This window comes from Mastigoproctus giganteus, chromosome 8 (assembly GCF_048544385.1).
Source record: "Mastigoproctus giganteus isolate SK-2022 chromosome 8, ASM4854438v1, whole genome shotgun sequence".
Lineage (NCBI taxonomy): Eukaryota > Metazoa > Arthropoda > Arachnida > Uropygi > Thelyphonidae > Mastigoproctus > Mastigoproctus giganteus.
This window is the reverse complement of record NC_143582.1, coordinates 169721605-169748608: the sequence shown is the minus strand read 5'-3', so window position 1 is coordinate 169748608 and position 27004 is coordinate 169721605. Positions and strand designations below refer to the sequence as shown.

At 35.2% G+C, this 27004-nt stretch overlaps 1 protein-coding gene across 2 annotated transcripts in view; it reads left to right on the top strand.

Moving 5' to 3' along the window:
- The window catches only part of LOC150082000 (protein meiotic P26-like), a 263546-nt gene that overhangs the window by 231576 nt on the left and 4966 nt on the right, over positions 1–27004 (top strand). Inside the window, exon 11 of one of the 2 annotated variants that reach the window (XM_090379043.1) lies at positions 11097–11727. The exons of the other annotated variant lie outside the window; for it this stretch is intronic. Within the exon in view, the coding sequence (XP_090235169.1) occupies positions 11097–11711 (615 nt within the window). The 3' untranslated portion in view covers positions 11712–11727. Of the gene's footprint in view, positions 1–11096; positions 11728–27004 lie in introns of those variants that run through there. 2 annotated transcript variants of the gene reach the window in all.

The window sequence follows — 27004 nt, the reverse complement described above, 5'->3', positions numbered from 1 at the left end:
GATAATATAACCAAACAGCAAATCAAAAAAGCTCTTACTATACACCGACTCCTTAAGTGCCGTCACTGCCATTCAATCTACTACTTCTTCCCAACATCCCATTCTGAAACAGATACGGTCTCAATTATACCAATATCAAACATCCAAACAGTTGGTTACCTTCTGCTGGATCCCTGGGCATGTCGGCATCCCAGGTAATGAAAGTGCAGATCGTGCTGCTAAACATCCTACAAATAGATCACTCTATCATCTGAAAGTCCCACACACTGATTATAAATCCACTATTAAAACAGCATGTAGGCTTCAATGGACTAATCTGTGGCAAACACAAGTGAATAATAAACTGTTTCAGATTAAAAAAGAACCTCAGTTGTGGACTTCTAGTTTCAGGAAAAGCAGACGTGAGGAAGTGATTTTGGCAAGACTACGTATTGGACACACACATACAACTCATTTGTTCTTGCTTATGGGAGAAAACCCACCTCAATGTTCATTCTGTCAGACTCAGCTAACAATCAAACATATTCTAATAGAATGCCCTAATTATTCAAGTAACTGCAAATCCACTTTTTATTCTGCATCCAATCTGCTGGAACCTTTAAATTTACTACACATACTGGGAAATAATGCAAATTTTGAAGCACTGTTTAGATACTTGAACAGCATAAATGAATGTAATGGCCTCTGACAACAATTATATTAATAACTCAGTCATAAGTTAATAATGAAAAGGCACAATATGGCCCAGGAGGCCCTTGTGCCAAAAAACCCAAAACAACAACAACAAAGGGGGGACTTTAACTTTTCAAATGTTGACTGGAACTTATGGGTTGGTCCCTCACACAGTAGCAGAAATTTTCTGGATTTATTGGATGACAGTTTTCTACCTCAGCATGTTAGGGAGACAAGAGAAAACAATACTCTTGACTGATTATTAGCAGTGACTCATCATGTATTAAGAGTACATGATGAGTACCAGATAAAGGAACCACTAGGTGACAGTGATCATAATATATACTTAAAGTATATAACTACTATCAAGAATAAGGGGAAGGGATTTTGCTTTCATAAAGGCAACTATAGTGGTCTTAGACAGTGTTTAAATTCCTTTCATTGGCACCAACTGGTGATGTTACCAACTGCAGTTCTAAATGGAAGGCATTCAGGAAAGCAATCATAGCACACACTATGCATTTTATACAAACTAAGAAAGATAATTCAAGGTTTAGACCTAAGTGGATGTCAAATGAACTGATGAGACTAGTGGCTGATCTTAATGGGAATGAATTTATACAGAAATCACAGTTGGCTTGTTAATGAGGGGGGGACCTGGTCTGACCAATCTGATTAGTTACTATGACATAGTAATGAACAGTGGTGGCTCGTTGACTCTGTTTTGGGGTGCTGCGTCTTAAAGTTACATTAAATTGCCTTGGTTATAAGACATGTAGACATACACATTAATAATAATAAGCAAGTTAAAAATACTACAAAACATTAACTAGACATTTATCATTAACAGACTTGAACTTTTATTTAAAAACAAAATCCATTCTTCGGTTTTTATTTGTTGAAAATAGATTAATAACTTTTTCATTCAAGTTTGGTGCACTATTGACCAAGCTTTTCTCTATTGAAAGCATTGCTTGAGCATTTAGCCGTTCCTGATTTAATGTTGAATGGCAGCGTTCGGACTCTGAAGTAGTCATTGGAATGGTCAAAAGAACTTTTATGAGTTTTGTAAGTTCACCAAGAACTTCAGCTAGATTATTTTCTGAGATAAATTTCAGCAAGTCAGTTGATTTTCAATAATTGTGTAGATCATGTCTGCTTTAGAAAACTTGTAATTCCGTAAGAGGTTTTTCTCTTTCAATCATGGGATATGCCTCAGTAGTCTCCCGTAATTCTTCTATGGGCATTTTCGTATGAAAAATAACAAAGTTCTCCTTGTTAAACAATTTAGCAACAATTAATTGCTTTGTTAAAGAATATCTGTCACCTATGTCAGCATTTATATAGTCGCATACTTCCTTCGCTTCAATCATGAGTGTTTTGAAGGATATTTTTACAGTACATTGAATTACTGATGTTTAGAATGGCATTCTTAAAGTTTCCTATATATTCGTATATTTTAACTGCCTCAATTTCTCGAGATTGCATTTGATTATAAATAACTTCCATGTGAGGTATTATCTGATGGAAAAGTTCTAACCAGAACTCAAATTTTTCATTACTCAAGATGTGCAAAATTCCAGTTGCTTCTGAAATCATCATATCTGCATTTTCTGTCGCTTGTAGTTCCTCCCTGCACTTTTTTAAGGATTCAAAATTTTTATAAATGCTGTTCATGGTGCGTATATTGAAGTTCCATCTTGTAGGCGAAGGTTGGGCAACATGGCTGTCCATATGCTTTCTGAGAACAGAGAGATGCTGTGGTGATCTCGAGAAAAATGTTGGAATCGACACGAGATTCAAAGAGAATATTCTTGAATCTCGGATACTACTTTGCTGCATTTCTCATCATCAAATTATTTGCGTCATCAAATCAACCAGGTTTTGAATATTTCCTTCGAGAATAATGTCTAACTGATCTAGAATACACTTTGATATTCCGTCTGCCGTTTGGTTTTCCGGAGTTAAAAACCCCAAAAATGCTCAAAAAAAAAAATATCTCCTTTCAGTTCATATCTCAGAACAATTACCATTTGTATATGTTCTGAAACATCTGTTGTGTCATCAGCCATGACAGCTACGAATGAAGCTTCTTTAATTTCTCTTTATTTCATCCCATCATATTTCAGAATATCATTCTGAATAGGTTTTGAAATGCCTTTAACTGCTGCATTACTCTATAAATGGTGCTTTAAATTGGAATCTAATGTAGAGGCAAAATTTATTAATCCTCTGAATACTCCTAGATTTTTAGAATCGTCATTTTCTTCATGTCCACGTAAAGTAATTTAAAACTGTCCACAAAATTTAATGCAGTCTATTATTTTAGATAATACCTCATGATTCTTGGTAACTTTTCTATTATGTTTGCAGATCGAAAGTCTGTAGGCCTCACTAAGCTGTTCTTTAATATTTATGTTTCCTAAAAGTGATAGTGAAATCACATTATCAATATGTTTCTTCGAACTGTCATGTTTTAGAATTTTTTCTTTCGTTCTGTTTATGTTTGTAAAGCCACTTTTTGTCCACATTAAGTCACCTCCGAACAGTAAACATGGAAAACAAAACAGTACATTTTTAGCTTCACAACCACAAAGCCAACTTTTCCTTTGGTACCATTCAGTTTTAAATCTGCGAATATATTTTTTATTATTACTTATTCCCCACTGAGAAATTTGAATCTTTGGTGTGGGATAGCCTTCTTTTTTAATTGCATTTTTTTCTTGGAGAGATAATTGTGAAAAACTAAGTTGCTGAACTTTATTCACTGTCACACGATTTATTACATGGGGAAGGAAGCATGGAGGCCATGATCGAATCAAATTGCACAAATCGTGTGTCGTAGAAATAATGTTTTACTTACACATAACCTCATAATATAACTTCAACTTACCAAGTTCAAGCTCAATTCGCAATTAAGCTGTAATATAATTACACTGTTGAACATTGAGTATTGACTTAACACTGATATTATTTATTTACTTAATGGGAATTCGGGCGAATAACAAAAAGACACTGACATTGTGGCTACACACCCATCATGGTCAACAATGAAATCTGCATTGCATGCTTTTTTTTTTTAGTGACTTTCAAATTTTCAGTGACTTTCAAATTTTCAGTGACTTTGATTTGTTTCACGTAAAAAAAATGCATATTGGCAAGTTGCCAATGGCAAACAACTACCAAATATTCACTGGAATACAAAATGTGTCACTGCCTGGTGCACAGTGAGGCCTCTGTTAATTAAACTTCAAGGTTGGAAACAATTTCTTGTTTTTATCCATTTATTATTGAAATGATTAATGGAAATAGAGGATATGCATACTATATGCGGGTCCTGTTAATAAAAATATTCGTTGCATTGCATTGTTCTTCGCAAAATTTCATATAACTCCGTTCACTGTATATTTTTATCAGGGTGCTGAGTGCCGCAGTGCCTATGGACGAGCCGCCCCTGGTAATGAAAGGACTGGATGGAAATAATATAATAATTTTGACAATCGTATAGTTATATTTGAGTAAAGCTTTTCATGCTGTTCCACACAAAAGACCACCATACAAATTGGAGCAATGTGGCATTCGGGGAAAGCTATGGATAAAGGGATTGTTGAGTGGTAGAACCCATTATAAATGGGTACTGCTCTTCTTGGATTAATGCTATTAGTGGAATCCCTCAGGGTTCAGTGCTGGATGTATTACTGTCTACGGTGTTTATTAATTATATTGCTGAAGGCATATCAGCCATTCTTGTCGTTAACCACCCTGCAAACAAATATTGGCAGGGTGATTAATGACAAGAATCATGGCATAATACGGTAGCTAGCAAGACCTAGATAAATTATATAGACAGGCTGAGAAGTGGCAATTGAGGTTATTGCAAAGTACTGCATATAGGCAGTAATAATCCCAGAATAAACCACCACTTAAGTGGTACCACACTTGAGGTGATGGAGAATGAAAGGGACCTAGGGATAATTGTGCTGTCCGACATGTTCTCTGGACAGTGTAGATAGGTTGCTAGAACAGCTCGTGGAGTTTTTCTGTCAGTGATATGATGAAACTTTGCAAGTAGAGACAAGAAGGTGAGTATCCCATTGTATAAGGAAATAGTTAGGCCACATCTTTAAGTACAGCATACAGGCCCTTTGGAAGCTTCATTTTAAAAAAGATGTGAAGCTCTTGGAACAACTGCAGAGAAGAGTAACCAGATTAATCAAGAATACAAAGGATAGTCTTACCACAAAAGACTCTGGTTCTGCAAATTGCAGAACTTCTAAACTAGGGAACCTGATTAAAGTATCTAAGGCTTTAAATGGATATCTTAATGATGGTGGTATTCTATCTGAAATAATGCACACACACACAAGTGGAAATAAACTTGTGTTTTATTTTTGATGATTAAACATCTTTGGCAGTGCCTACTAAATTTTGCATAGTAGTAAAACCAATTTGTCACAATTTTGCAACATAGAAATGACTTAATTTCCAGTTCTTTGATTTGATTGACAAACTGGAAATAACCATTTTGCGAGACAAAAATATGTGATGTGTCACAAAATCGTAACAGAATAGGGAATTCCAAGGAGATGATAGAGGTGTCAGTGACGGAAATGATGTTGAATGATGCCATTTCCGGTTAGGCGATTTGATCAAAAATCACGATTTTGCAAGGTTTTCAGTTTGTCGGTTTGATCGACAAACCGGAAATGACGATATTGCAACAAGTCATTTCCATGTCACAAAATCACGTATCAACACGATTTTGTTGATTTGAAGCACCATTCATGCGACAAGGCATAAATAGTGCTTCAAATCAACACATCTGTCGTTTAGCCACCATTATTTTCTTGTAACACATGAATGTATGTTTGTGAGTTTGAAGCTTGATGCTCCCCGAAGCCTCACTAGTGGAGACAGACACTAACTTTTCGATCACCACGATGGCATCTTATTTGTTCTTACCCAAAAGATCTTTGGGTGCGTTATTTAGCCACAGCAAAATGTGTACATGTGTGGACTACCGCGATGTTGAAACTCTATGCACTTGAAAAAGTTGACTACGTAAAATTGACCAAACAAGCTATAAAGTTTCAACTGCAATGTGTTCATAATTACATCCAAAATCTCCTTGGAGTTTATTGCACAAGTTAGTGTCTTCATTCGCTAGTGTCGCCTTCTGCATAAAGTCAACGTCGCTTGCATCATCTTCACTTAATATCGCACTCCTTATTCTGTAACTTGTACAATAGCTTAAGCAAGCGCGACCATGAGGGAGCCATCTGATATTGCAATTCATAGAAAAGAATATTATGTTTGTGATTTTTAAGGGACATTGTGTTATTGTTTACAGAAGAAGGCATTTTGTTGAGACGCATTGGTTATGATTTCATTGACACTCAGAGTCAAGAACATTGTTGGTTTATCGAGCTGTCTAATCATGGCAAATAGATCACGCTTACATTGAGCCCAGTAGTAGGTTTTCTTTGGAATTGTCCTTAGGAAGGCCAGATTGTTTTTCAATACAGCTGTTAATGTATTTTTTTGGGTTGAACTTACTGTCTGGTCAGTTTTGCATCTTTACCTATGCATTTGAAAGCCATCATCAAAGAGTCTCGTTCTCAATCTCATCACTTCATTCCTACGTAAAGGAGATGATATGGAGTAATGCTACGTCGATCAGATGGTCTGAGCTCACTCGTTGCTCTCATTAATGGAGTCACATGCAAATTCTCTAACGTTCTAAATTGTCCAAGATAAATGCTGGGAAAGGACAGTTCCTCTGCATGCTTATAAAACAGTAAGCTCTGCAGTACGTTTGTTTCTCCTGGGACGATTCTAAAATATTTATCATTGCTCCACAACAACGTTTGCTTTGAGGTGATGAGACTTTCCTCAATTGAAACTGCTTTGCTTATGTCATATTTAGCCAAATTAATTTCCATGTGACTGTCATCAAAGAATGACTGATCTATTGTGATTTTATACAATTGATAGAGAGGCATGTCGACCAAATATTGAGTCCACGCTTTCACCACTCACTTTCTTACTAACCCGATAAAATAGTGGGACGTGTATTTTCTTGGGTTTTATGTGCACAGATAAGGTGCTTGAGACACTCATACAGGCCATATGGCATTCCAGGCCAAGTGATCAATGTGCCTGTTTCAATAAATCTCCCTTGACAAGTAATGGACCATCGTGTTGATTGAAACAGGCACATTGATCACTTGGCCCAAAATGCCATATTGTTTGTATGCATGTTTCAGGTGCTTTATTTGATGAATGGTAATCAGGGAGAATATGGTACGGCCTCCGTAGCCAAGTGGTCAGGAGTGGGAGTGCAGTAGCACGTGCTCTTTGAGTAGATCGGGGTTCAAGCCCCTGACTGCTAAATACGATCGATCTGCCAACTCACACTGGACCAGCGTGGCAGATTATGATCCATTTTCCTCAGCATGAATTGTTGAGGAGGTTTCAATCCTGCAGTGGGTTGATAATGGCTGCAGTTTACCTTTAATCGAGGAGAAATAAGCCTCTCTGTCACTAAATCCAATTCGGTGAATGCGATGGAATTTCTGAGTAGACAAAGCTGTTTGACTTAGATAGCTCTGGAATGGTGCTGTTCTTAAGTGAGCTTCTGCAGCTATTACGCACGAGGTTCCCGTCAGCATCGGGAAATGCAGTGGATACAATGGTGTATCTTTAGTAGCTGGTTTCTTTGTGTCGTTTTCAAACCATAGACAATCGCATACAGAACAGAAATCATTTTTCACAAATATCCTTTCAAACTCTCGATGTGCGTTCTTATGTAAATAGTGGTCAGTGTAAGGAAAAGCAACTTGATCATTTAAATTCATCTGCTTCGCAATTGGAGAAATGTTCCATTGTACACTAAATTCAACTTCAGTAAATGTGATGGAATTTCTGGGTAGAAAAAGCCGTTCGACTTAGATAGCACTGGAATTGTGTTGTTCTTAAGTGATCAGATATTCAATTTGTCTCTCAGGCTGGGGAAGTGTCCTAAGCACTTTAAATAGGTCACTATAGTCAATTAAGTAGGCCAGTTTTACAAAAAAAGGTGATAAAAATGACATAACTGATTACAGACCCTTATCCTTGCAAAACAGCTTGGCTAAACTCTTCAACATAGCAGTACACAAACATCTCTTCAATTTTTCAGGCCTTTCATTGATCAGAATCAACATGGTTTTTGCAATGGCAGGTCAGTGGACACAAATTTGCTTCCTTTCTGGCAGTACATCTGTGAAATTCTTGATAACCACCTTTCAAGTTGATGCAGTTTACTCAGATATATCTAAGTCATTTGATAAAGTCTTGCACAAAGACAAGATATTGTGATAGTACACTATGAATCGCACAGCGATTACTTTCATCTGAGGCCTCAGAGCACTAGAAGAGTAATTGCTGACATCCCCCTTCTAGCCAAAGTGATCACTGGAACCTATGAAGCATCTGATATCCTTAGTAAAATCAACTTCAGTGCTCCTTGTAGACAAGTCAGGAATCTTACGCTGCTCCGCCTTGACTCTGCTATCACTGACTTTATGAAGTTGAGTCCACTGAGCAGAATCAACAAATGACTCTCTCATTGACTTTTCTGACAACTCCCAAGCACTGATGAATTTCGTCCACAAGTTTGCCTCTTCTCTTGAATTGTAAAGGGACTAGCTCTCATCTGATTATTATATTTTATTATTATTATTTGTCTTATTATTTTTCTATTCTCTAATTTATTTATTATTTGTTTTATCGGTAACTTAATGCATACCTCTTTTGTACATATGATTTTAATGTTTAAATCTATATCAATGTCTACCTTACTGTTGGATTTCTTATTATTGTTATCAACTGTGTTCATTGTTCTACTCTCAGATACACTGCTAATGGTTACCCGTTGTGTATCTTGCTATTAATAAAAAATAAAATAAAACATTATTGTTAAATGGAGCAGCGGCACTGTTGGTCGAAGACACCTGCTGAATCCAGTGCTTGATTTTCTGTTTGTCTTTTACACAATCTCAATAGTCTTTGTCGTTTTTGCTCGTTCATTGCTATAGCCTTTATTTTGTTAGGTTGGCTTGCTCAATACTCTCGACAACGCTTTGCATTTGACTTTGGCATTGTTGAACACAAAGGCTATAGCAATGTGGCATTCAGTCCCTTTCACTACTCAGAAAATTATTGATGTGAAAACATCTATAGCAGCACCCAACAATGGAATGTAACGAAAATGCAGATTCCAATAATACAGATACTTGTATTGTTGCAATCATACTATTCAACAAATGGCTACAATCAAATGGGTAATTAGGCTGTCACCTTGGATTTCGCTAACCTCTTCCAAACATTGATTCAGTAGAGTAAATAGTGGGCATGTACATAAAACGTTTACATCATTCATAACTTCGGTTCTAGCTGTTCAATTTTAAAATGGTTCTGATTTTCGTCAAAGATGTTTTCACATAAAACATCTTTCGTGCATACAGGGTACACAGTTTTTTTTTTAATTTTTATTTAATTTAATTAATTTATTTATTAATATTTTTTTTTTTGGCTGATGCTATTTAAGCTTATCTCCTTGCATCATTTGCCAATACTACTACTACAACAACAACTAATAATAATAATTTCTCTTTTCTTGTGCACGTTCGTCACAAGAGCTAGGCAGTGCTAACAATGAAGTAGCCATCACATGCAAAAATGGAATAGAAAACATACATATAAAAGTTTGGGAAGGCGTGGACACAAAGCAAAGTGAAAAAAAATATATAAAAATTATCGAATGCAAACCAGTGATAAGTGAAATGATGAAACTTTGCCAGTAGGGACAAGAAGACGAGTATCCCATTGTATCCCAAGGCAATAGTTATAGCATAACAGGCCCTTTGGAAGCTTCATTTTAAAAAAGATGTGAAGCTCTTGGAACACCTGCAGAGAAGACTCTGACCAGATTAATCAAGAACACAAAGGGTTAGTCTTAGCACAAAAGACTGGTTCTGCAAATTGCAGAACTTCTAAACTAGGACACCTGATTGTGAAGTATCTAAGGCTTTAAATGGATAACTTAATGATGATGGTATTCTGTCTCAAATAATGCACACAAGCGGAAATAAACTTAATAGTGTTTTTTTTTTTTTTTTTTGGCCAATGCTATTTGAGCTTACCTCCTTGCATCATTTGCCAGTACTACAACCAATAATAATTTCTCTTTTCTTGTGCACATTCATCACAAGGCCTGGGCAGTGCTAACAATGAAGTAGCCACATGAGAAAATGGAATAGAAAACATCATATATATATATATAAAAGTTTGGGAAGGCGTGGACACAAAGCAAAATGAAAAAAAATCATTATAAAAATGATTGAATGCAAACCCAGTGATAAGTGTGCATCATTGACACTAGATTATTTACAATGATCAGTGGATTACCCAGAATTAACAAGGTAAACAACTATGAGCTAACTATAAATAATAAATAATTATGATTAGCAATTCCTTAGAATTGCTAATCATAATGGCAACAACGGAATGCATTTTCTTGTCTCTATTTTGTGAACCTTTCTTACTCTATGTGGCTGTCCTGGACTATAAAGTTTTTAAATTTTATTCCACATGACCATTGACCATCAAAAGCATTGGCTGCAGAAGAGACAGTAAAATTTCAGCAAGTTTTGCTATCCTTCTGTAACTGCATCTAAAAATTTATTTCAAGTCTTAGTGCAGCGTAGTATAAATTGAATACAACTGCACTGTACATTGTTCAGAACACACAACCAAGGTTGGATTGGTTGGTTCAATATAAGATGCATTGTCATGTCAGCTGCAGTGGGCAGCAGCCAGTTCTTTTAGTGGTAGATGGGTTATGTGTATAACTCTCGGGGAAAATCCTGTTTATCCACCTAAAATATACTAACTGTAGGCCTGATTGAAGAGACCTTTAAGAATTCCTATATCCACTTACAGAATCTGGATTCAGACTTCTCCAAGATATGGGGATGCTTCTTGTGATTTGTATTGTGCCATTGGTTATAGTTCCTGGAAGCCTCACATCTGTATCCTACACTGACATTTTCTGAAATTCCATATTATCCAGACAGTGCTAATTTATGATAACCACAAATTAATTAAATATTCAGAAGAATCACAGCTACTATTAAGGTCAAAAGAGGCCTGCATTTTACTAACCCCCTAAATAAGGATTCATTTTATTCTGAACATGTAAAAATACATTTTATTTATTTATTTTTTTGTTGTTATTTTTTAAAATAATTTAAGCTACTTGACTCTGATATATATTGTGTATAGTTTTGTCTGAGATTAAGAACTGTAATAAGCCAGCTGTATCATCATACGGTATAATCTCTTGAAACTTCTTTTGATTCTACTTTTTTTTTTAATCACAGGTTGCAGTTATTCGAACATCTGGAAAGTTTGTTGTTTGTGATCGAGGTAATGAGCGATCCCGAATGCAAATCTTTACTAGGATGGGCCACTTTTTGAAAAAAATTGCCATTCGGTATATTGATATTGTTGCTGGATTAGCTATTACCAGTGAAGGAAATATTGTTGCAGTTGATAGTGTTTCCCCTACTGTTTTTGTTATTTCAGAAACAGGTGATCTTCTTCATTGGTTTGACTGTAGTGAACACATGAGGGAGCCATCTGATATTGCAATTCATGGAAAAGAATATTATGTTTGTGATTTTAAGGGACATTGTGTTATTGTGTTTACAGAAGAAGGCCATTTTGTGAGACGCATTGGTTGTGAAAACATCACAAATTACCCAAATGGAATTGACATTAGTGATGCTGGTGATGTTTTGATTGGAGATAGCCATGGAAACCGTTTTCATGTTGTTGTGTTTTCACGTGATGGTACTCTACTTTCTGAATTTGAATGTCCATATGTGAAGGTAAGTCGTTGTTGTGGCCTCAAAATTACATCAGAAGGTTACATTATAACCTTAGCCAAAAATAATCACCATGTGTTGATCCTCAACACACTGTACATTGCATGAACTACCTCTTTCTAAGTGCTACTCACTAAGGAACAAAAAAAAAAAAAAAAGAAAAAAGAAAAGAAAAAAAATGGGGAGGGGGGGCAAAGGCCAAACTTATATTTGTAGTTCATATGACTTCAAATCCAATATATTATATTGAGATCTGTAGTTAAATACATTTAGAACATTGGGGATGAAGAGAAATGTTAATGAAAAACATCGATTAGTTCATACTAGCAGCTACAAGTTATACAGAGAGAATGCACAGGAAAGGATTGAAACGATCTGAACTACAGGACAGTGCAGATAACTTTTAACTTGTATGTATATATCTGAGAAAAAGCATTTGTTTTTGTACAAAGTTATTAATAGAAAAAAAAAATGTAGGGCTATATATATTGTGTCAGAAATATGAAAGATATATTTACAGATTTGTGAAGTAGCCTGTGATATATAAATAAAAAATATATATGTATATAATATATATATATATATATATACTTATATGTATACATAATAAGAAATAATATTGCTCACTGCATTGTTTGGATTATTGTTTTCTTCAGGATATTATCCAAAAAAGTTATAAATGAAATTATTTTTTAAACTTAGTACATATATTTAGATCACCTAGCATCTACTTAGATGTTATTAGTTCTTTGTACTTAACTGAGAAACAATTTTTAAACAGGTTTCAAGGAATGTAACTTTAAGTTCTCACTTTTTACATTATATATTTTTTCACTTAAATTTGATCTTGAATTTCTGTAATATTTTACAGTATATTTTACAGCTTTATTTCATGCATTTTTTGAAATGTGTAATTTTTGTCAGTCAGGAGACTGGCTCTTTTACTATTTTTACTAGAGATATGTGACAGGGGCCTAGTCGTTTGCATAGTAGGAGAGATCATTTTGTATAAATTTTTCTAATGTTTCATGAATAAGGTATTACAGGCTTTAGCCCTGAAATAAGTGGAATACTTAAAAAAGTGCAATGGATTCAGTTATATGAACATCACTGGTAAAACAGACTATGTATTTTCTTGAAAATACAGGAATAGTTTGACCCAAAATTTGGATATATCTGAATTTTGTGTTATTTTGTGCACAACAGAACAGTCCATGAAATTGTGCACATTAGTCTGTGGTATTTGCTGCAAGCTGACAGAAAGACAAAATACTATGACTGCTCTGCTTGCTATTATTAGTCCCTGCCTCTATTCATTGTATTATATGTTGGTTTTTTTTTTTATTTTGATTATGTATTCATATACAATTATGTTTAATATTTACATTTTTCATTATTTTTATTTGTTTTTTGTGTATATGTCTGTATATATATATATATATATTTGTGTATATGTTCTTGTGTCAGTAGTGATGGCTGAAATTATCAGTCATGTGAAATACGCAGTTTTAGATTTAATAATTTTATATAAATTTGAACTCTTTACAGCTAAAATATTATGTAGGAGTGATTTATTTTTACTATACTCCTGCTAACTCTGACTACTATATTTGATCTATTCTCTAGTTATTTCTAAATAATGGGAACAATAATTACTACTTGGTGGTTATTGATTCCAAACATTCCATGGTGATAATCCTTGCCCTTTATAACCTAACCCCCCCTTTCCCTCCATATTGCAGGTTTATATATGTATATATATATGTGTGTGTGTGTGTGTGTGTGTGTGTGTGTGTGTGTGTGAGTGAATATGCATGTATGTATATATATATATATATATATATGTATGTGAATATATATATATGTGTGTGTGTATATATATATATATATATATATATATATATACACACACACACACATATATATGTATGTATATGTGAATATATATGTGTATATATATATTTATATACACATACACACATACACGCATATATATACATACACACACATATATGTATGTATGTATATATGTGTGTATATATATATATATATACGCATATATACATATGTGTGTGTGTGTGTATATATATATATATATATATATTTGTGCAAGTGCATATATGTATTAACTCTAGTCAAGTAATGGTAATATATTTGACCTTATATAAGGATTAGCACAATAGTCATTAGTTAGCATTGGTTTGCCTCTAGTTTAACTGGTATATTGCTTAGATCTCAGTTGTGAAAAGGTATTTTATAGTCTAGTTTAGTCAGTTTCATATATATACAGATATTCTAATAATTTCTCGGACCTTTTTTCCTCTTTATTTCATAAAGTGGACAGTTAGATGTTTTCATAATTTTTAAATTCCATAAGTAGTTTTTAAACTGAAATATGTAAAATTACTTTTGGAATGTAAACTTTTTTTGCAAAAGGAATAATTTTACCCTTATGACATATTGAATATGTACCAGTTAGATTTACATTTTTATTATTATTATTTTTTTTCTTATAAACAATATTGTTTAATCTTTCATTATGTTTATATACTAGTCCATGTCCATTTTGTTTTATTTTATTTTATTTTATTTTCTCTAAGCATTGAGTTACTACAAATGAACACATGGACCATACATATTGCATTCGTTTTTACATGCACAGGCTTGAGAATTATACAACAGGCATATCACATAGATAAATTTCCATTTAGTTGTTTTGATGTTTTTTCTTAGCTATGCAATGTGTTTCCCATGACAAGTATTGATGTATTTTGGTTGGTATTTGGAAGGGATTGTTTGCTAGGTTTTCACAATTCCAAAGCAATACTGCCATGCATATACAAAGTAACCTTATTCAGTTATGAAGTGGCAAAAGCTGTTTATCCAAGAATACCAGCTGAAGATGTTGTGGGACTAGGTATCCTTGTCCATTTCATGTTCCCAAGTTTACATTTTTGAGACTTGTTTATGTCTTTACCTGGGCACTGATATATTTTGGTGCTGTTTTACAACCATCATCAAAGGTACATTTACCAATGTACAAAAATGTCTTGATTGAATGTTGAATTTTTGAAGCTGATTTTGTGCCTAGATTTTTGCCATAATGGAATTATATGTTAGTACAAAGTGATCTATCTGCCTAGCTGCCAAACAATAATTGTTGGAATTTTAAGTTGTATGCAGTGTTAGATATAGTTAGTACAAAATTTCTTGATCCATGAAAATAAAGGAGCATTTTTGCCCATGTGGTATCAAGAGATTTCACTGTTAAGTGAATTTTGAGATTTTTTTACTGAAATTGGCAGGTAAGCAAATGGATCTAAATAAGGTATATTGCATTTACTTGTACTATTTTTGGAAAAACGTTACTGGACAAATTTGTAACAATGTTCCCATGTTTATTCAAAATAAAGGCTGTTGCATTCAGTATTGAGTTGTGTTATTTCATTATAAACAACCATTATTATATTCTTTAACAGTCAGAATACATTTAGTTTCATCAATATTGCATATCGGGTATTTACATTTTAGCACATTTACTGTTTAAATATGATGCATATACATTTTAGGTAGATACCTTACACATTCCTTTAACCATGATGTACTGCTACATCCAGAAATACATTTAAAGAATGTTTAAATCTTATCAGTGGAATTCACTGGAATATAGGTTTGCTAGAAAAGTTATCATACTGTACTTTTATCATACTGCTATCATACATACATTTTTTATACTGTAACATTTTAACAGAATATTGCACATAATTTCATATCTTTGAGTTCATAATTTCTAAACTGCATTTGCTTAGCAATTTAGATTTCCAGTCAAATATGGTTATTTGACTTGAAAATCTTCCTTAGCAATTTACTATAGATTTTGGGTTTAAGGTTTAGAATAAAGATTATTGTGACGCCAGTGTTCGGAACCATTATTTTTGATTCAGAACTAAGTAAACTACATTTTATGCAGTGTCTGGAAGTGAATTTGCATATTAAAAATATATTGTTTTGCACACTCCAAACATTTTTTTTAAAGCATAGGGAAAAAAATTTGGAAAGATAATATATTAGGGAAGTTAAAAATAGATATATTCAATGCATATACAATAATTATCATTGAGTTATTACGAAAGTATAATGATGCTCATTAGCCTGTTTTGTCATATATTGCCAACATAAGGTTGATACTAACAGGTAAAAACTATATTTTAATGTGTTGAGAGGACATTGCATGGTTGATCATAAAGAATTAAGACAAATTAAGCCACATGAATTGTTATAAAGGGAATTTTGTTTTATACAGATAGCGTACAATTTATTATTATAAGCTGAAATTTACACACAATACAACTGCTTTGGGTTACAGCCAATTTTGATAAAAATTAAACACCCAAAAGGCTTGCTTGAGTCTTGAGTTAATCCACTAGGCTTTTAGCTTATATAGTCCTTCCTATCATGCCTGGGCAGAATTGTAGACAAGTGTACATTTTGAGCTCACTTGTGAAATTTTTTTTCAGCATGGTCCTATATCAGGGGTGGCCAACAAGTAGATTAATCAAAATCTAAATATTATTATGTACCCCACTGCATACGTTTATTACAAATCCATTGAACCACATGACTATTCTTGTTTCCGTGCAGCCACTAGGCTTCTCTTGTAAAAATTCACGCAATTAGCATTAGCATTAGTAGAGGCATTTGATGCAAGAAAGCAAGCTTATGCAGCATCAGCCAAAAAAAAAAAAAAAAAAAAAAAAACCACTTCCACTTCACCTCTCTGTTCGTTCAAAATACCTGTCCAGCTGAGCCTTAAACTTATTTAGGCTATCAACCTCCACCACAAGGGATGGAAGTCTGTTCCACCAACCAACCACCCGCTTGCTAAAGGCAGTTACATATGTGTCGAATTATTATTTAGATTACTTAATATTAATAACTGGACAATACTTATACGTTAATTTAATACCCTTCGATTTAAAATGAATACTACAAAAAGAGTAAAATGGATCATTTTCATCAAGAGTGGAAGCTAGAATAATTTTTTGTAATGATAAGAGAAAAATGTTATTGTTACATTTACAATGCTTCTGTGGCTATACCCAAAATAGGAAATTTAGAAAGGCACTTCAAGAGTCTATGGTAAATACTAATCGGATTTTCTGCCTAATAGTGACCTTAGAAAAAATAAACTAACTTAAATCCAGATTATTCCACAATAAAATTTCTTCATGACACCTAATTTACAATCTAAAGCAGTAACCATAGCATTATTTAAAGTGAGTCATCTTTGGAAAAAAAATGCAAACCATTTTCTGATGGTCAGTTCATCAAAGACACATTTTTAGGAATAACAGATTCTCTTTTTGAAAATGTTAAGAACAAAAATGAGATCAAAGGTGCTCTTCAAGATCTGCAATTATCTCGAAATACTGTGATGTAAGCAAACAATTGTTAATTGTTTGTACTGTACAAACAATTAACAATTAATTAGCAATTAGCAATATGAACAATTGTGTTCATATTGCTAATTGTGTATCCTTTTCTTTACAACTCAGGCAGAGGGTTGTCAATCAATTGCTCATTGTTACTTGTATGGTTTTCAATGATTCTGCCACTAGAGAAGAACTGCTGGGTATGGTTTCTTTAAAAGAAAGAACAAGTGGTCTTGATATATTTAACACATTCAAAAATTTTATTAAAAAAATTAAATTACCACTATTTAAGCTCATATCAGTAACGGCAGATGGAGCAAAGCAATGACTGGGCATCTTAATGGATTCATCGCATTGTGCCAAAAGGATGATGAATTCCCAGATTTTGAGTTATTGCTGTATCATCCGCCAACAAGTGTTATGGACATAGCTTTCAAAATTGCAAATTCCATCAGAGGACAATCTCTCCAAAGGAGACTTTTCAAAATGCAACTCAATATAAATGAATAGATCTGTTATTACACACAGATATGAGGTGGCTGATTCGAAGTAAGTTTCTACAGAGATTTCGAAATTTGCTGAATGAAATTTAAAAAAATTGTTGATCAAAGGGGAGATGATTATCAGCAGCTAAAAGATACTGAGTAGTTGTGTGATCTGGCTTTTTTGGCAGATTTTAACAGTAAATTAAGTAATCTGAATTTGGAATTACAATATTTCTGCCTATAAACATCAATTTTTGGCAATGGCTAAGGATCTCAAAAAAAAAAAAAAAAAAAAATTCGATCATTTTGCAAATATGCAAGATTATTATCAGCAGGTACATTGTTCAATATATTTCTTATCCATTTAATGTGAACTTAGATATGAAACAAATTGCAGAAAAAATCTCTGAGATTTTTTACATGGAGAAAATATTACTTTAAAATGAAATTATTACATTGCGAAACGATATCTTCCTAAAAGCCAGATCATCGGAAAAACACCTTTGGAAATGTTTGCCAAGAAAAATACCCAAATGTAAAAAAAATGCAGCAAACTTTTAAATTTCTGTTTTGGTTCCACATATCTATGCAAATCTGCCTTTTCGTATTTGAAACAAAGACAAAGAATCGCTCTACTCTTACAGACTTGCATGCAGAAGATTCTTTATGGTTGGTCTTATCACAGTATATCCCCGATTTTGAAAGCTTGGCAGATGACATGAAGACACAAACTTCACATAAATTAAAAATTTAAATGTGAATGAATTTAAAATAAGAATTCTGAATTGTATTTAATTTTTCAATTTATAAAGAACATTTTTCAATATGTGTTGATTACATTTTTTAACCATGTGCAATGAAATTCTTGAGATGGTAGATCGCAGTACATTTTGAAGGAAAAAAAAAATATATATATATTACATCACAAATTCATTTGGTCATCCCTGTCATATATTATCCAACAAATTGTCAATTTGTGTCCATTTAAATGTCATTAGTTTCCACATGAATAATACTGCTCTCTTTACCCTTCCCTTAAAATGTAACAAACTCTTGGTGTTGGCAGATGCCACGGTTCTAACTGATGAACAAACACTTTGTATCAATCTTTACAGATGAAAGGCCTTTTGTAAATATGCATATTTACAAAAGGATCTTGGAATACTGTGGGGGGGGGGGGGGGCTGTGTGAATGAGCCTGAGTAGTATGAAAGTACAGATGATTATTCATTAGAAAAAATTTTTGGTCTGAAGTTAATGGTATATGTACCCAGTGATATTGGAGGCAATAGGAGGGTACATTGAATCATTAAGGTTGGTAATGGGAGTATCATTGGGGTTTAGAAGATTCCTCTGGATTAGAGAAGTGCCAGATGCGTCACCAATACATAAAGCAGGGACATTTACTGTATAAGAGTTCTAAGAGTGAAGGCAGTGATAAAGAGTGCAATACAGGGAATGGACATTTACTTTGTATAAGGTGGAATGTATTAGAATCAGGGATTTATAAGGTAGATTGCAGGGTAGGAATCAGAGGGTTGTCATTAATAGTTATACTTCAGGATCCCACTTCTAAAGTTATATTTTAGAAGTGGGATCCTGAGAATCATTTTGAGACCATGGTTGTTGCCAATTTTTATAAATCAATGAAGCAATAGAGGGCATGATGTCAACATTTAATGTGAAAATTGTTAGATGGTTTAGCAGTGCTCCTTCAGGATGGCTTGGATTGGCTTCAGGGTTGGTCAGAAAAGTAGCTGCTATGTTTTAATGCAGCAGAATGCAAGGTTTTATATTTGGAAAATATAAACCACAAATCACAGATTTGAGAGTTACAATACTGTTGGACATGAAGTTCTCCGAATAGTGGGGATGGGTGGCAAGGAAGGCCCACAATGACCTATTGAACAAGAGCCTCTGGAGATGAGAGGTTTTAATTCTGCTTGCTTAAGGCAGTCCCAAGACACTTGGAATACTGTGAATATGAAGATTGCACCTAATAAAGATGTAGAGCTTCTTGAAAGAGTTCAAAGATGGGAAACCTGTTTAATCTGCAAAAGGGTACCCTCATGAGGAAGATTTTGAATATATGGACTACACAGCTTGGCAACCAGTCACCGTAGAGATGACTTCATTGGGATCTGTAAGGCTCTGAGAAGAAATAGAAAATGAATGACGCAAAAATTTCACTGTCATGATTCCAGAATGAGAAGCCATAGATTCAGATTTTAGAAGAAAAGAGATTATGCATTGTAGGAAGTTTAGCCAACAAATTGTTAATTATTGGAATGGGTTACCTCCATAGGTAGTTGAGGTTACTTATGTGAGGAGGGAAACAGGTTGTGTTTCTTTTTATTTTTTTATATATATTTTTGTTATTTATTATTATTATGCTATTTCTCCTTGATGGGGGGGAGAGGGCACAGGTGTTGTCTGAAAGATCTATTGCTGCTAGGCTCTTATGCAGGGTTTTTATAGCATCATACTAATAGTTGACATGGTGATCAGGATGGTCATTATTTGTTTCTTATGCCACATCTCTTTGATCACCTGTCTTAGATCTGTGTACTTCCTGATCTTTTCCTCATGGGTTTTCTGGTGGTTGCCAGTGTTAGGTGCTGCTATGCAAATAGGTAGCGTTTTCCTTCTTGTCGATGAGGGCTATGTTCAGTCTTTTGTGCAGGATGTTATTGTCTTGTCTGTTATTGGGTGCAGTCGCAGTTTACGCTTGTGGGTTGGGGTCTCTAGTATGTCTTGGGATTTGTACTTGTAATGTGGTACACTTTCTTCGATCAACTTGTTTTTCAAGCTTCACTAGCTTCTGATGTATTATCCTGATGACTTGGTCATGTCTGCAAGTGTACTCTATCTGGGTGATCACCCTGCATCCTGTAGTAATGTGTTGGATCGTTTCTGAGGCCAGGTGGCATCATCGACATGCATTACCTGTCACTTCAGGTTCTTTGATGATGTATTTTCTATAGTTTCTGGTGTTGATTACCTGATCTTTGATGGCGAGCTTGAATCCTTCATTCTCGGAGAAGAGCATGTTGCTCGTGAGCCATGCATTGGAAGCCATTTAATCTTTGTGATCTTGATGGAGGTCATCATAGTGTCTGCCATGGAGTGTCTTCTTTGCCCATCTTTTTAGTTTCATTTTTTCTGTTTGGATGGGAGGGGTCTCCTCACTTATGTTAAGTGGGGTATGCCACTTGTGTATCTTCCTTATGGCCTGGTAGAGTGATGCTGGAGGTAATCCTTCAGGTTCTAGGATTGTCTCTGGTTGACTTATCACCCATTATTATTTATTTATTATTATTATTATTATTATTATTATTTTTTTTTTGGCCAGTACAGAAAGTCTGTGGCAGACTTCCCTGCATAATATATCTAATACTAATACTTAACAATTGGTGGAATATTAACTGGATTCCATGTTGAATCCTGTCAACAGACCTAAGTATTGGGGATATTTATGAAACTAGTATATTTTTATATTAGTTTCATTAATATACATGTTGAATCAGAATTAATTATAAACATTTTAAATAGCCATGCTTTGCAGATAGAATGGCCAAATTTAATGAATAGTTTATTTTAAAACTTAAATAAACAATTAAGTTTTGTACAGATTAATTGGTGGCCCATTAGATTAATCAACTAATGTTTAAAGAAGGAACTGCATTCTGAAATGGAACTGGAGCATGAATGGAACCGTTAGCATTAGTTGTGGCATATCATACAAGAAAGCAAGCTTATAGAGCATCAGCCAAAAAAAAAAAAAAAACCCTTACCATTTCACCCATCCAGGTCATTCCAAATGTTTGTCTAGTTCAACCTTAAATTTAATTAAGCTATCAACTTCAACAACAACAGATTGAAGTCTGTTCCAGCAATCAACTACCCGCTGGCTAAAGGCAAACTTCTGCACATCTATTCTACAACTGTCTTTCCTCAGTTTGAATCTATGTCCCCTCAGGTTCTTAATCTGAGCAAACGGAGGTATCCCATCAGCATTGAGCCTGCTCATACCATTCAAAGCCTTGTACACATCATTCAGATCATCTCACAGGTGCCTAGTCTCCAGATGCTGCAATTTGCAGAACTTAAGCCTTTCTTCTTAAGAGCACCCCCTTTTGTTCCCCTCACCAATCTTGTTGCCCTTCTTTGTACTCTTTCCTAAAATGAGGCCTCCAGACCAGTACTCAGTACTCAAGGTGCCAGGTGGGAAGGAGCAGCAGTGCGTAGCACACGCTTCTTGATTAGACCGGGGTTCGAGCCCGTCACCACCAAATACGGAGGATGCGGAAAGGTCAGGGAATGACCACCGCATATCCCGGAGCAATATGGCCTTAGTTGCTAATGCTCCTAAAAATAACAAACAAACAACAGTACTCAAGGTGTGGCCTGACCATTGCCTAGTACAAAAGTATAATCACCTTGTCTCTGCTAGCAAAATTCCCATATATCATTGACAAAACTCCATGACTCCCTGATCTGGCAGCCCATCTGCGCTGCTCAGAGAACTTCATATCCGACTGCACAATTACCCCCAGGTCTTTTTTTATTCTCCACCTCTATGAGTGTAGTACCACACAGTTGGTCTGTTTCTCTTAGGTTACTGCTACCCATATGCAGTATTTTGCATTTGTCAATATTAAACTTTGATTCTAGATCCTGTTGCAGTATGCTACTGCAACAGGATCTAGAATTTAAGAATTCAAGCCTGATATACCTTCGTTGTTATCATTAATAAATACACAAAACAACAATGAGCCCAGCACCAAACCCTGGGGAATCCACTAATAACACTAGTCAAGGTGGGCTTTGTTAAGTGGTTACTTCTATCTAACGGAATACGGATTCTCGTGATTGTACCAGACGCCACCCCACCTTTGTTGGTCCTATAGGTTATCACAGACATTCTCTCAGATATGCCAGACAAGCTGTACTTTCTACCTGGGAGTCTAAAACGCTGATGGAACTGATATTCGGGTGACACTCAAGTCAAGTGGACCCAATTTCGGCGAAGTCCAGATGGTCTGTGACAGCCAAATCCTCTGCTTGCACCTTCACGATGGTGGGACTGCTAGTAATCCTGGGTATAACCTCCATGCACAAGTACATGGTGGGTGACCACCCAGGTGTGAACCAACGTAAGCAGGGATCGAGGTGTGGCACTCACACCACGTGGAGGATTGTCGCCCCTCTATGTTACCAAGCAGTACTAGATGGTAGATGACTCTCATCAACCGTGCAATACCACCACTTTGCTTATTGGAGGCTTGAAGTGATGGAACCCATGTTTAGTCTCTAGAGCTAAGTTCTGGTCAACCCTTCCCTATCTCTTCCATCATGCAGTATGATTGATGACTTTTGAGGTTATGATGAACGTCTTGGTGAGGTCCAATATTCCTTACATTTCGAGGGTACAGCTCTAAAACGGTGTTCGCAGGCCAGCCGCTAGTCAGTACACCGGACCGAACCTATTGGTAACTCTAGGAGGCTTCCGGATCAGCGAGTGTATAATCTTGCTACCTCTACTCTGCCAGATAGTGACTGGAGGGAGTCAGAGTAGTATGTATGCGGGGAGCATTGTGGAGCCAATGCTCCCCGCATTCTCCACAATGCTCCCCGCATACACATTATGTCAAGGATCGGGGTGTATTCTTACTATATGTACACCCTATCCAAAAATTTCATTACTTCATACAGCATGTCCCATCCACTTTTTCTTACTATTGAATATGTAGAGCAGTATCCATTTATTACGACTCTCTACCATCTCCCACTCAACCATCCCTTTATCCATTACAGCAGCTTGCCCTTAATGCCATACTGCTCCAATTTGTACAACAGTCTTCCATGTGCAACAGTATCAAAAGCTTTCCTGAAATCCAAGTATATGATATCAAAATTATTTTTTGTATCCAGTTCCTTTGTGACCACATTGTAGTATCCACTCAAATTGGCCAGACAAGAAATCCCCTAAACAAAAACATGCTGTGTCTGAACTGTTACTGTAGTCTTGTCTAGGTGATCCAACATCACTTCTTTAACCAGTGACTCCATTATTTTCCTCATAACAGGAGTTAAACTAACAAGTCTGTAATTGTTTGTATCACCCTTTGAACCCCCTTTTTGTAAATTGGGGATACATTTGCACGTCTCCAGTCCATCCCTGGGGGCCTCCCTTGAATCTAAGGATGTAAGCAAACCCTTAGTCATAATTATGACTAAGGGTTTGCTTACTTCTCTCGCTGCCTGTTTCAATATAACTGGATAGGTTTCATCTGCCCCAGGTGCCTTTTTTATATTTAACTTCAACAATTTCTCATCCACTTTGCTCTGTGTTATTAAAAATCATTTAGCTCCCTGTTAGAGTTTAGTAAACTTCTGTCCTCCCTTTCATTACAGAATTCCTCGTGTATAGATGCAAAATACTCATTCAGTTTGTCAGCTATCTGAGCATGATAATCAACAGTCGAACCACCAACATCAAGTGGACCAATTTGATTCATCCCCTTCCTTCTGGGGTTTACACAAGTAAAGAAGTCTTTGTTGTTTTCTTTGCATCCTTTGCCAAGGCTTTTTCGTAATCAGCCTTTACTTGCCTAACCTCCTTTGTGACTTGATTACAGACTAGTTTATATCTGCCATAGCCTTCTGTGTCACCTGCTAATTTATATGCATCCCATGCATTTTTCTTCTCTGCCACGAGCCTCATTAGTTCAATTGACATCCATTTAGGCCTAAATCTTAAACAGTATTTCTTAGTTGCTATGAAAAGCCTAGTAGTTTCCAAGATTAATTCTTTGAAGGCTTCTCATTTAGAATTCACTGTTTTCAACATCATCAGTTAATCCCACTGCATAAAATTTAAAAATTGCCTGAGACCACTGTAGTCACCTTTGTGAAAACAAAAACCCTTCCGTTTACCCTTGGTGGTAGTTACATCTTTAAGTAAATCCCACATCAGTAAACTGTGATCACTGTCACCGAATGGTTCATTTATCTGCAAATTCCTAATGCAGAGTCATTACTGCTGATAATCAGATCAAGAGTATTACCCCCTCTGGTTGCTCCTTGAACATGTTACTGTAGAAACAATCCTCCAATAAATCTACAAAAGTCTTGCTAGCATGCGTGTTGCCAATCCACAAGTTCCATTCAATATCTGGAAAGTTAAAATCCCCCATTACAAGATATTCTGATTTACTGGTCCACTCTATTTCTCTACACAATTGTTCATTGTACTCATCAGAGTCATTTGGCCTATAACAAACTCCTACCCTCATTTTTGCTTTCCCAGTGCTTATGTCACACTAAACTGACTCAACATTGCAATGTCCATCTATGTCAACTGGATGTTCTTCCTTAGATTTTGTTTCTTAACTAACAGCATAACCCCTACGCCCTTCCTGTCCTTTCTGTACACATTGTACTCCCCAAATTCCAATTCTGCACTGCTTATATCTGTGTGACACTGTCTCTGATATCCCAACAATATCTGCCTTTGGTGCCTTGATCAGCACTTCAAATTCATCAAATATATTTACTATACTTCTAGAATTGGTGTACATGCAAGTATACATGTACCTGTTCTTACTCTTAGTTATCCTAACACAGCCCATGTATTTACTTGTTCCATGATTACTCCTTCCTATCATGTCTGGGCAGAATTGCAGACACTTTCAAATTCAACCCTAGCTCGCGACTTTTTTTTAACATTGACCTGTACTTGTTAATTAAATCTGCAGATCTCTTACTCTTAAGGTCATTAGTGCCAATGTGTACAACAATATCACTTTTGTGCCCTTAAAAGATGATATCTGCTCTACAAGGTTCAAATTTTAAAGGTCAGAGTGTATAAATGTACCATCAGTGTTGAACAAATGATCCAAGACACTAGAATTGCATATGACCAGTCATTAAAGAAATCAGTAAGGTAGTGTACCCAAAAATTGTCTTGGAGTCAGTTAATTCCTGTGAGAATCTTAAAGGATATAAATTTCAAACCTTTCATACCCAGATTTTGCATGTGATTCAGGAAAATGATTCTGATCAGTAAGCACAATTTTGCAAATGCAAATGGTACTGTTAGAAGAATAATGAAACCATTTTCAGGAGGCAGTCATATGGCCAGACAAAGTGATGTTAAAAATGGTCATTTTAATCATCATAACTGTGTTTACTCGTCTAGAAAGATGTTAACCTGCCCAGAATCAGTGCATGCATGGGATTTTCTTCTTGTGGAATAATGGAACCATGAAGATTCAATGATACTATGGGGATCAGAGTAAAACTGTGAAGGTGCAGAGATTTCATCCCCGCACCTTCCAGTTTTACTCTGATCTCCATATTACTGGATAGCGAATTCTCCAAAAAATGGATAGGTTGCAGGGAAAATGCTTTTGACTACTCTCAAGATCTCTAGGACCCCCCTAAACTTCTTTGCATGGGGATATAGATAAATAAATTTTTTGTTTTTACTTTGGGACCACCACATAATCAGAGGAGTTCACAGATAGAGAGAATACAAGAAACAGCACTGTATGTAGCAGTCACGTGTGCTAGAACCATGGTTGCTCGAAGCATGTGTATTTATGAACCTTCGTGCCTGGCCACAAGGCACACTTATAAACCACAAACATGTAAGATTTGTGTGATGATGCAACGGGGAGTAAGCCAAATTATAGCTGACACTTGCAGCATTATATGTTAAGCTGTTGAGAAATGATGCCATTCATGTATACATGCTATTGGAGGAAATTTTGAATATCTGGTGTAACTTCTGCACTCCATTCCATTTCACAGAATCTGTGATGGAGAATCTGTCTTTTTTACTCAATTTGACCCTTCTCCATTAACAACACATCATAATACATGCAATAATAGCTTTGTTCTTTGCTATGAACCATAGTTGCTTGAGGCATGTATATTTATTTCTTAGTATTTGTGTAGTGCAAAGCTAATTAACAATGTCTTCAGAAGACTTATATGCAAGATTTTCCATTTATTTGTGAAATATAAAAAGGTAACACTTGCATACCATATATGTGTGATTTTTCAATTTCAAGCAGTAAGAAATGTGATGTAATTATACATTTGTAGACAAATAGATGCAGATATAATGTCATACATTCCAAATGTTTGTATCTTTTGTCATAGAATATAATCTTCTTGATTGTGCTAATCGTGAAGGCACATTGGGAATTTTTTTGAGGGGGGGGTTTGATTTGTCACACCAAGAATGGTTGCTGAATGGCTGCCTTAGCCAATTCACCAGGGAAATGGCTAATGCAGAACGCAATGTTTAACTATTTTAGTCACTTCGAGCTCAGTTGAGTTTCATTAGTTGCTTGTTTAAAATAAATGTAATTGTATTAAAGAATAAAAAATTTATTTCTTTTATGTATATTTATATTATAAATGCATATTACATTACAAATACAGACATATTTTTCTATGTAATGGTGATTCTG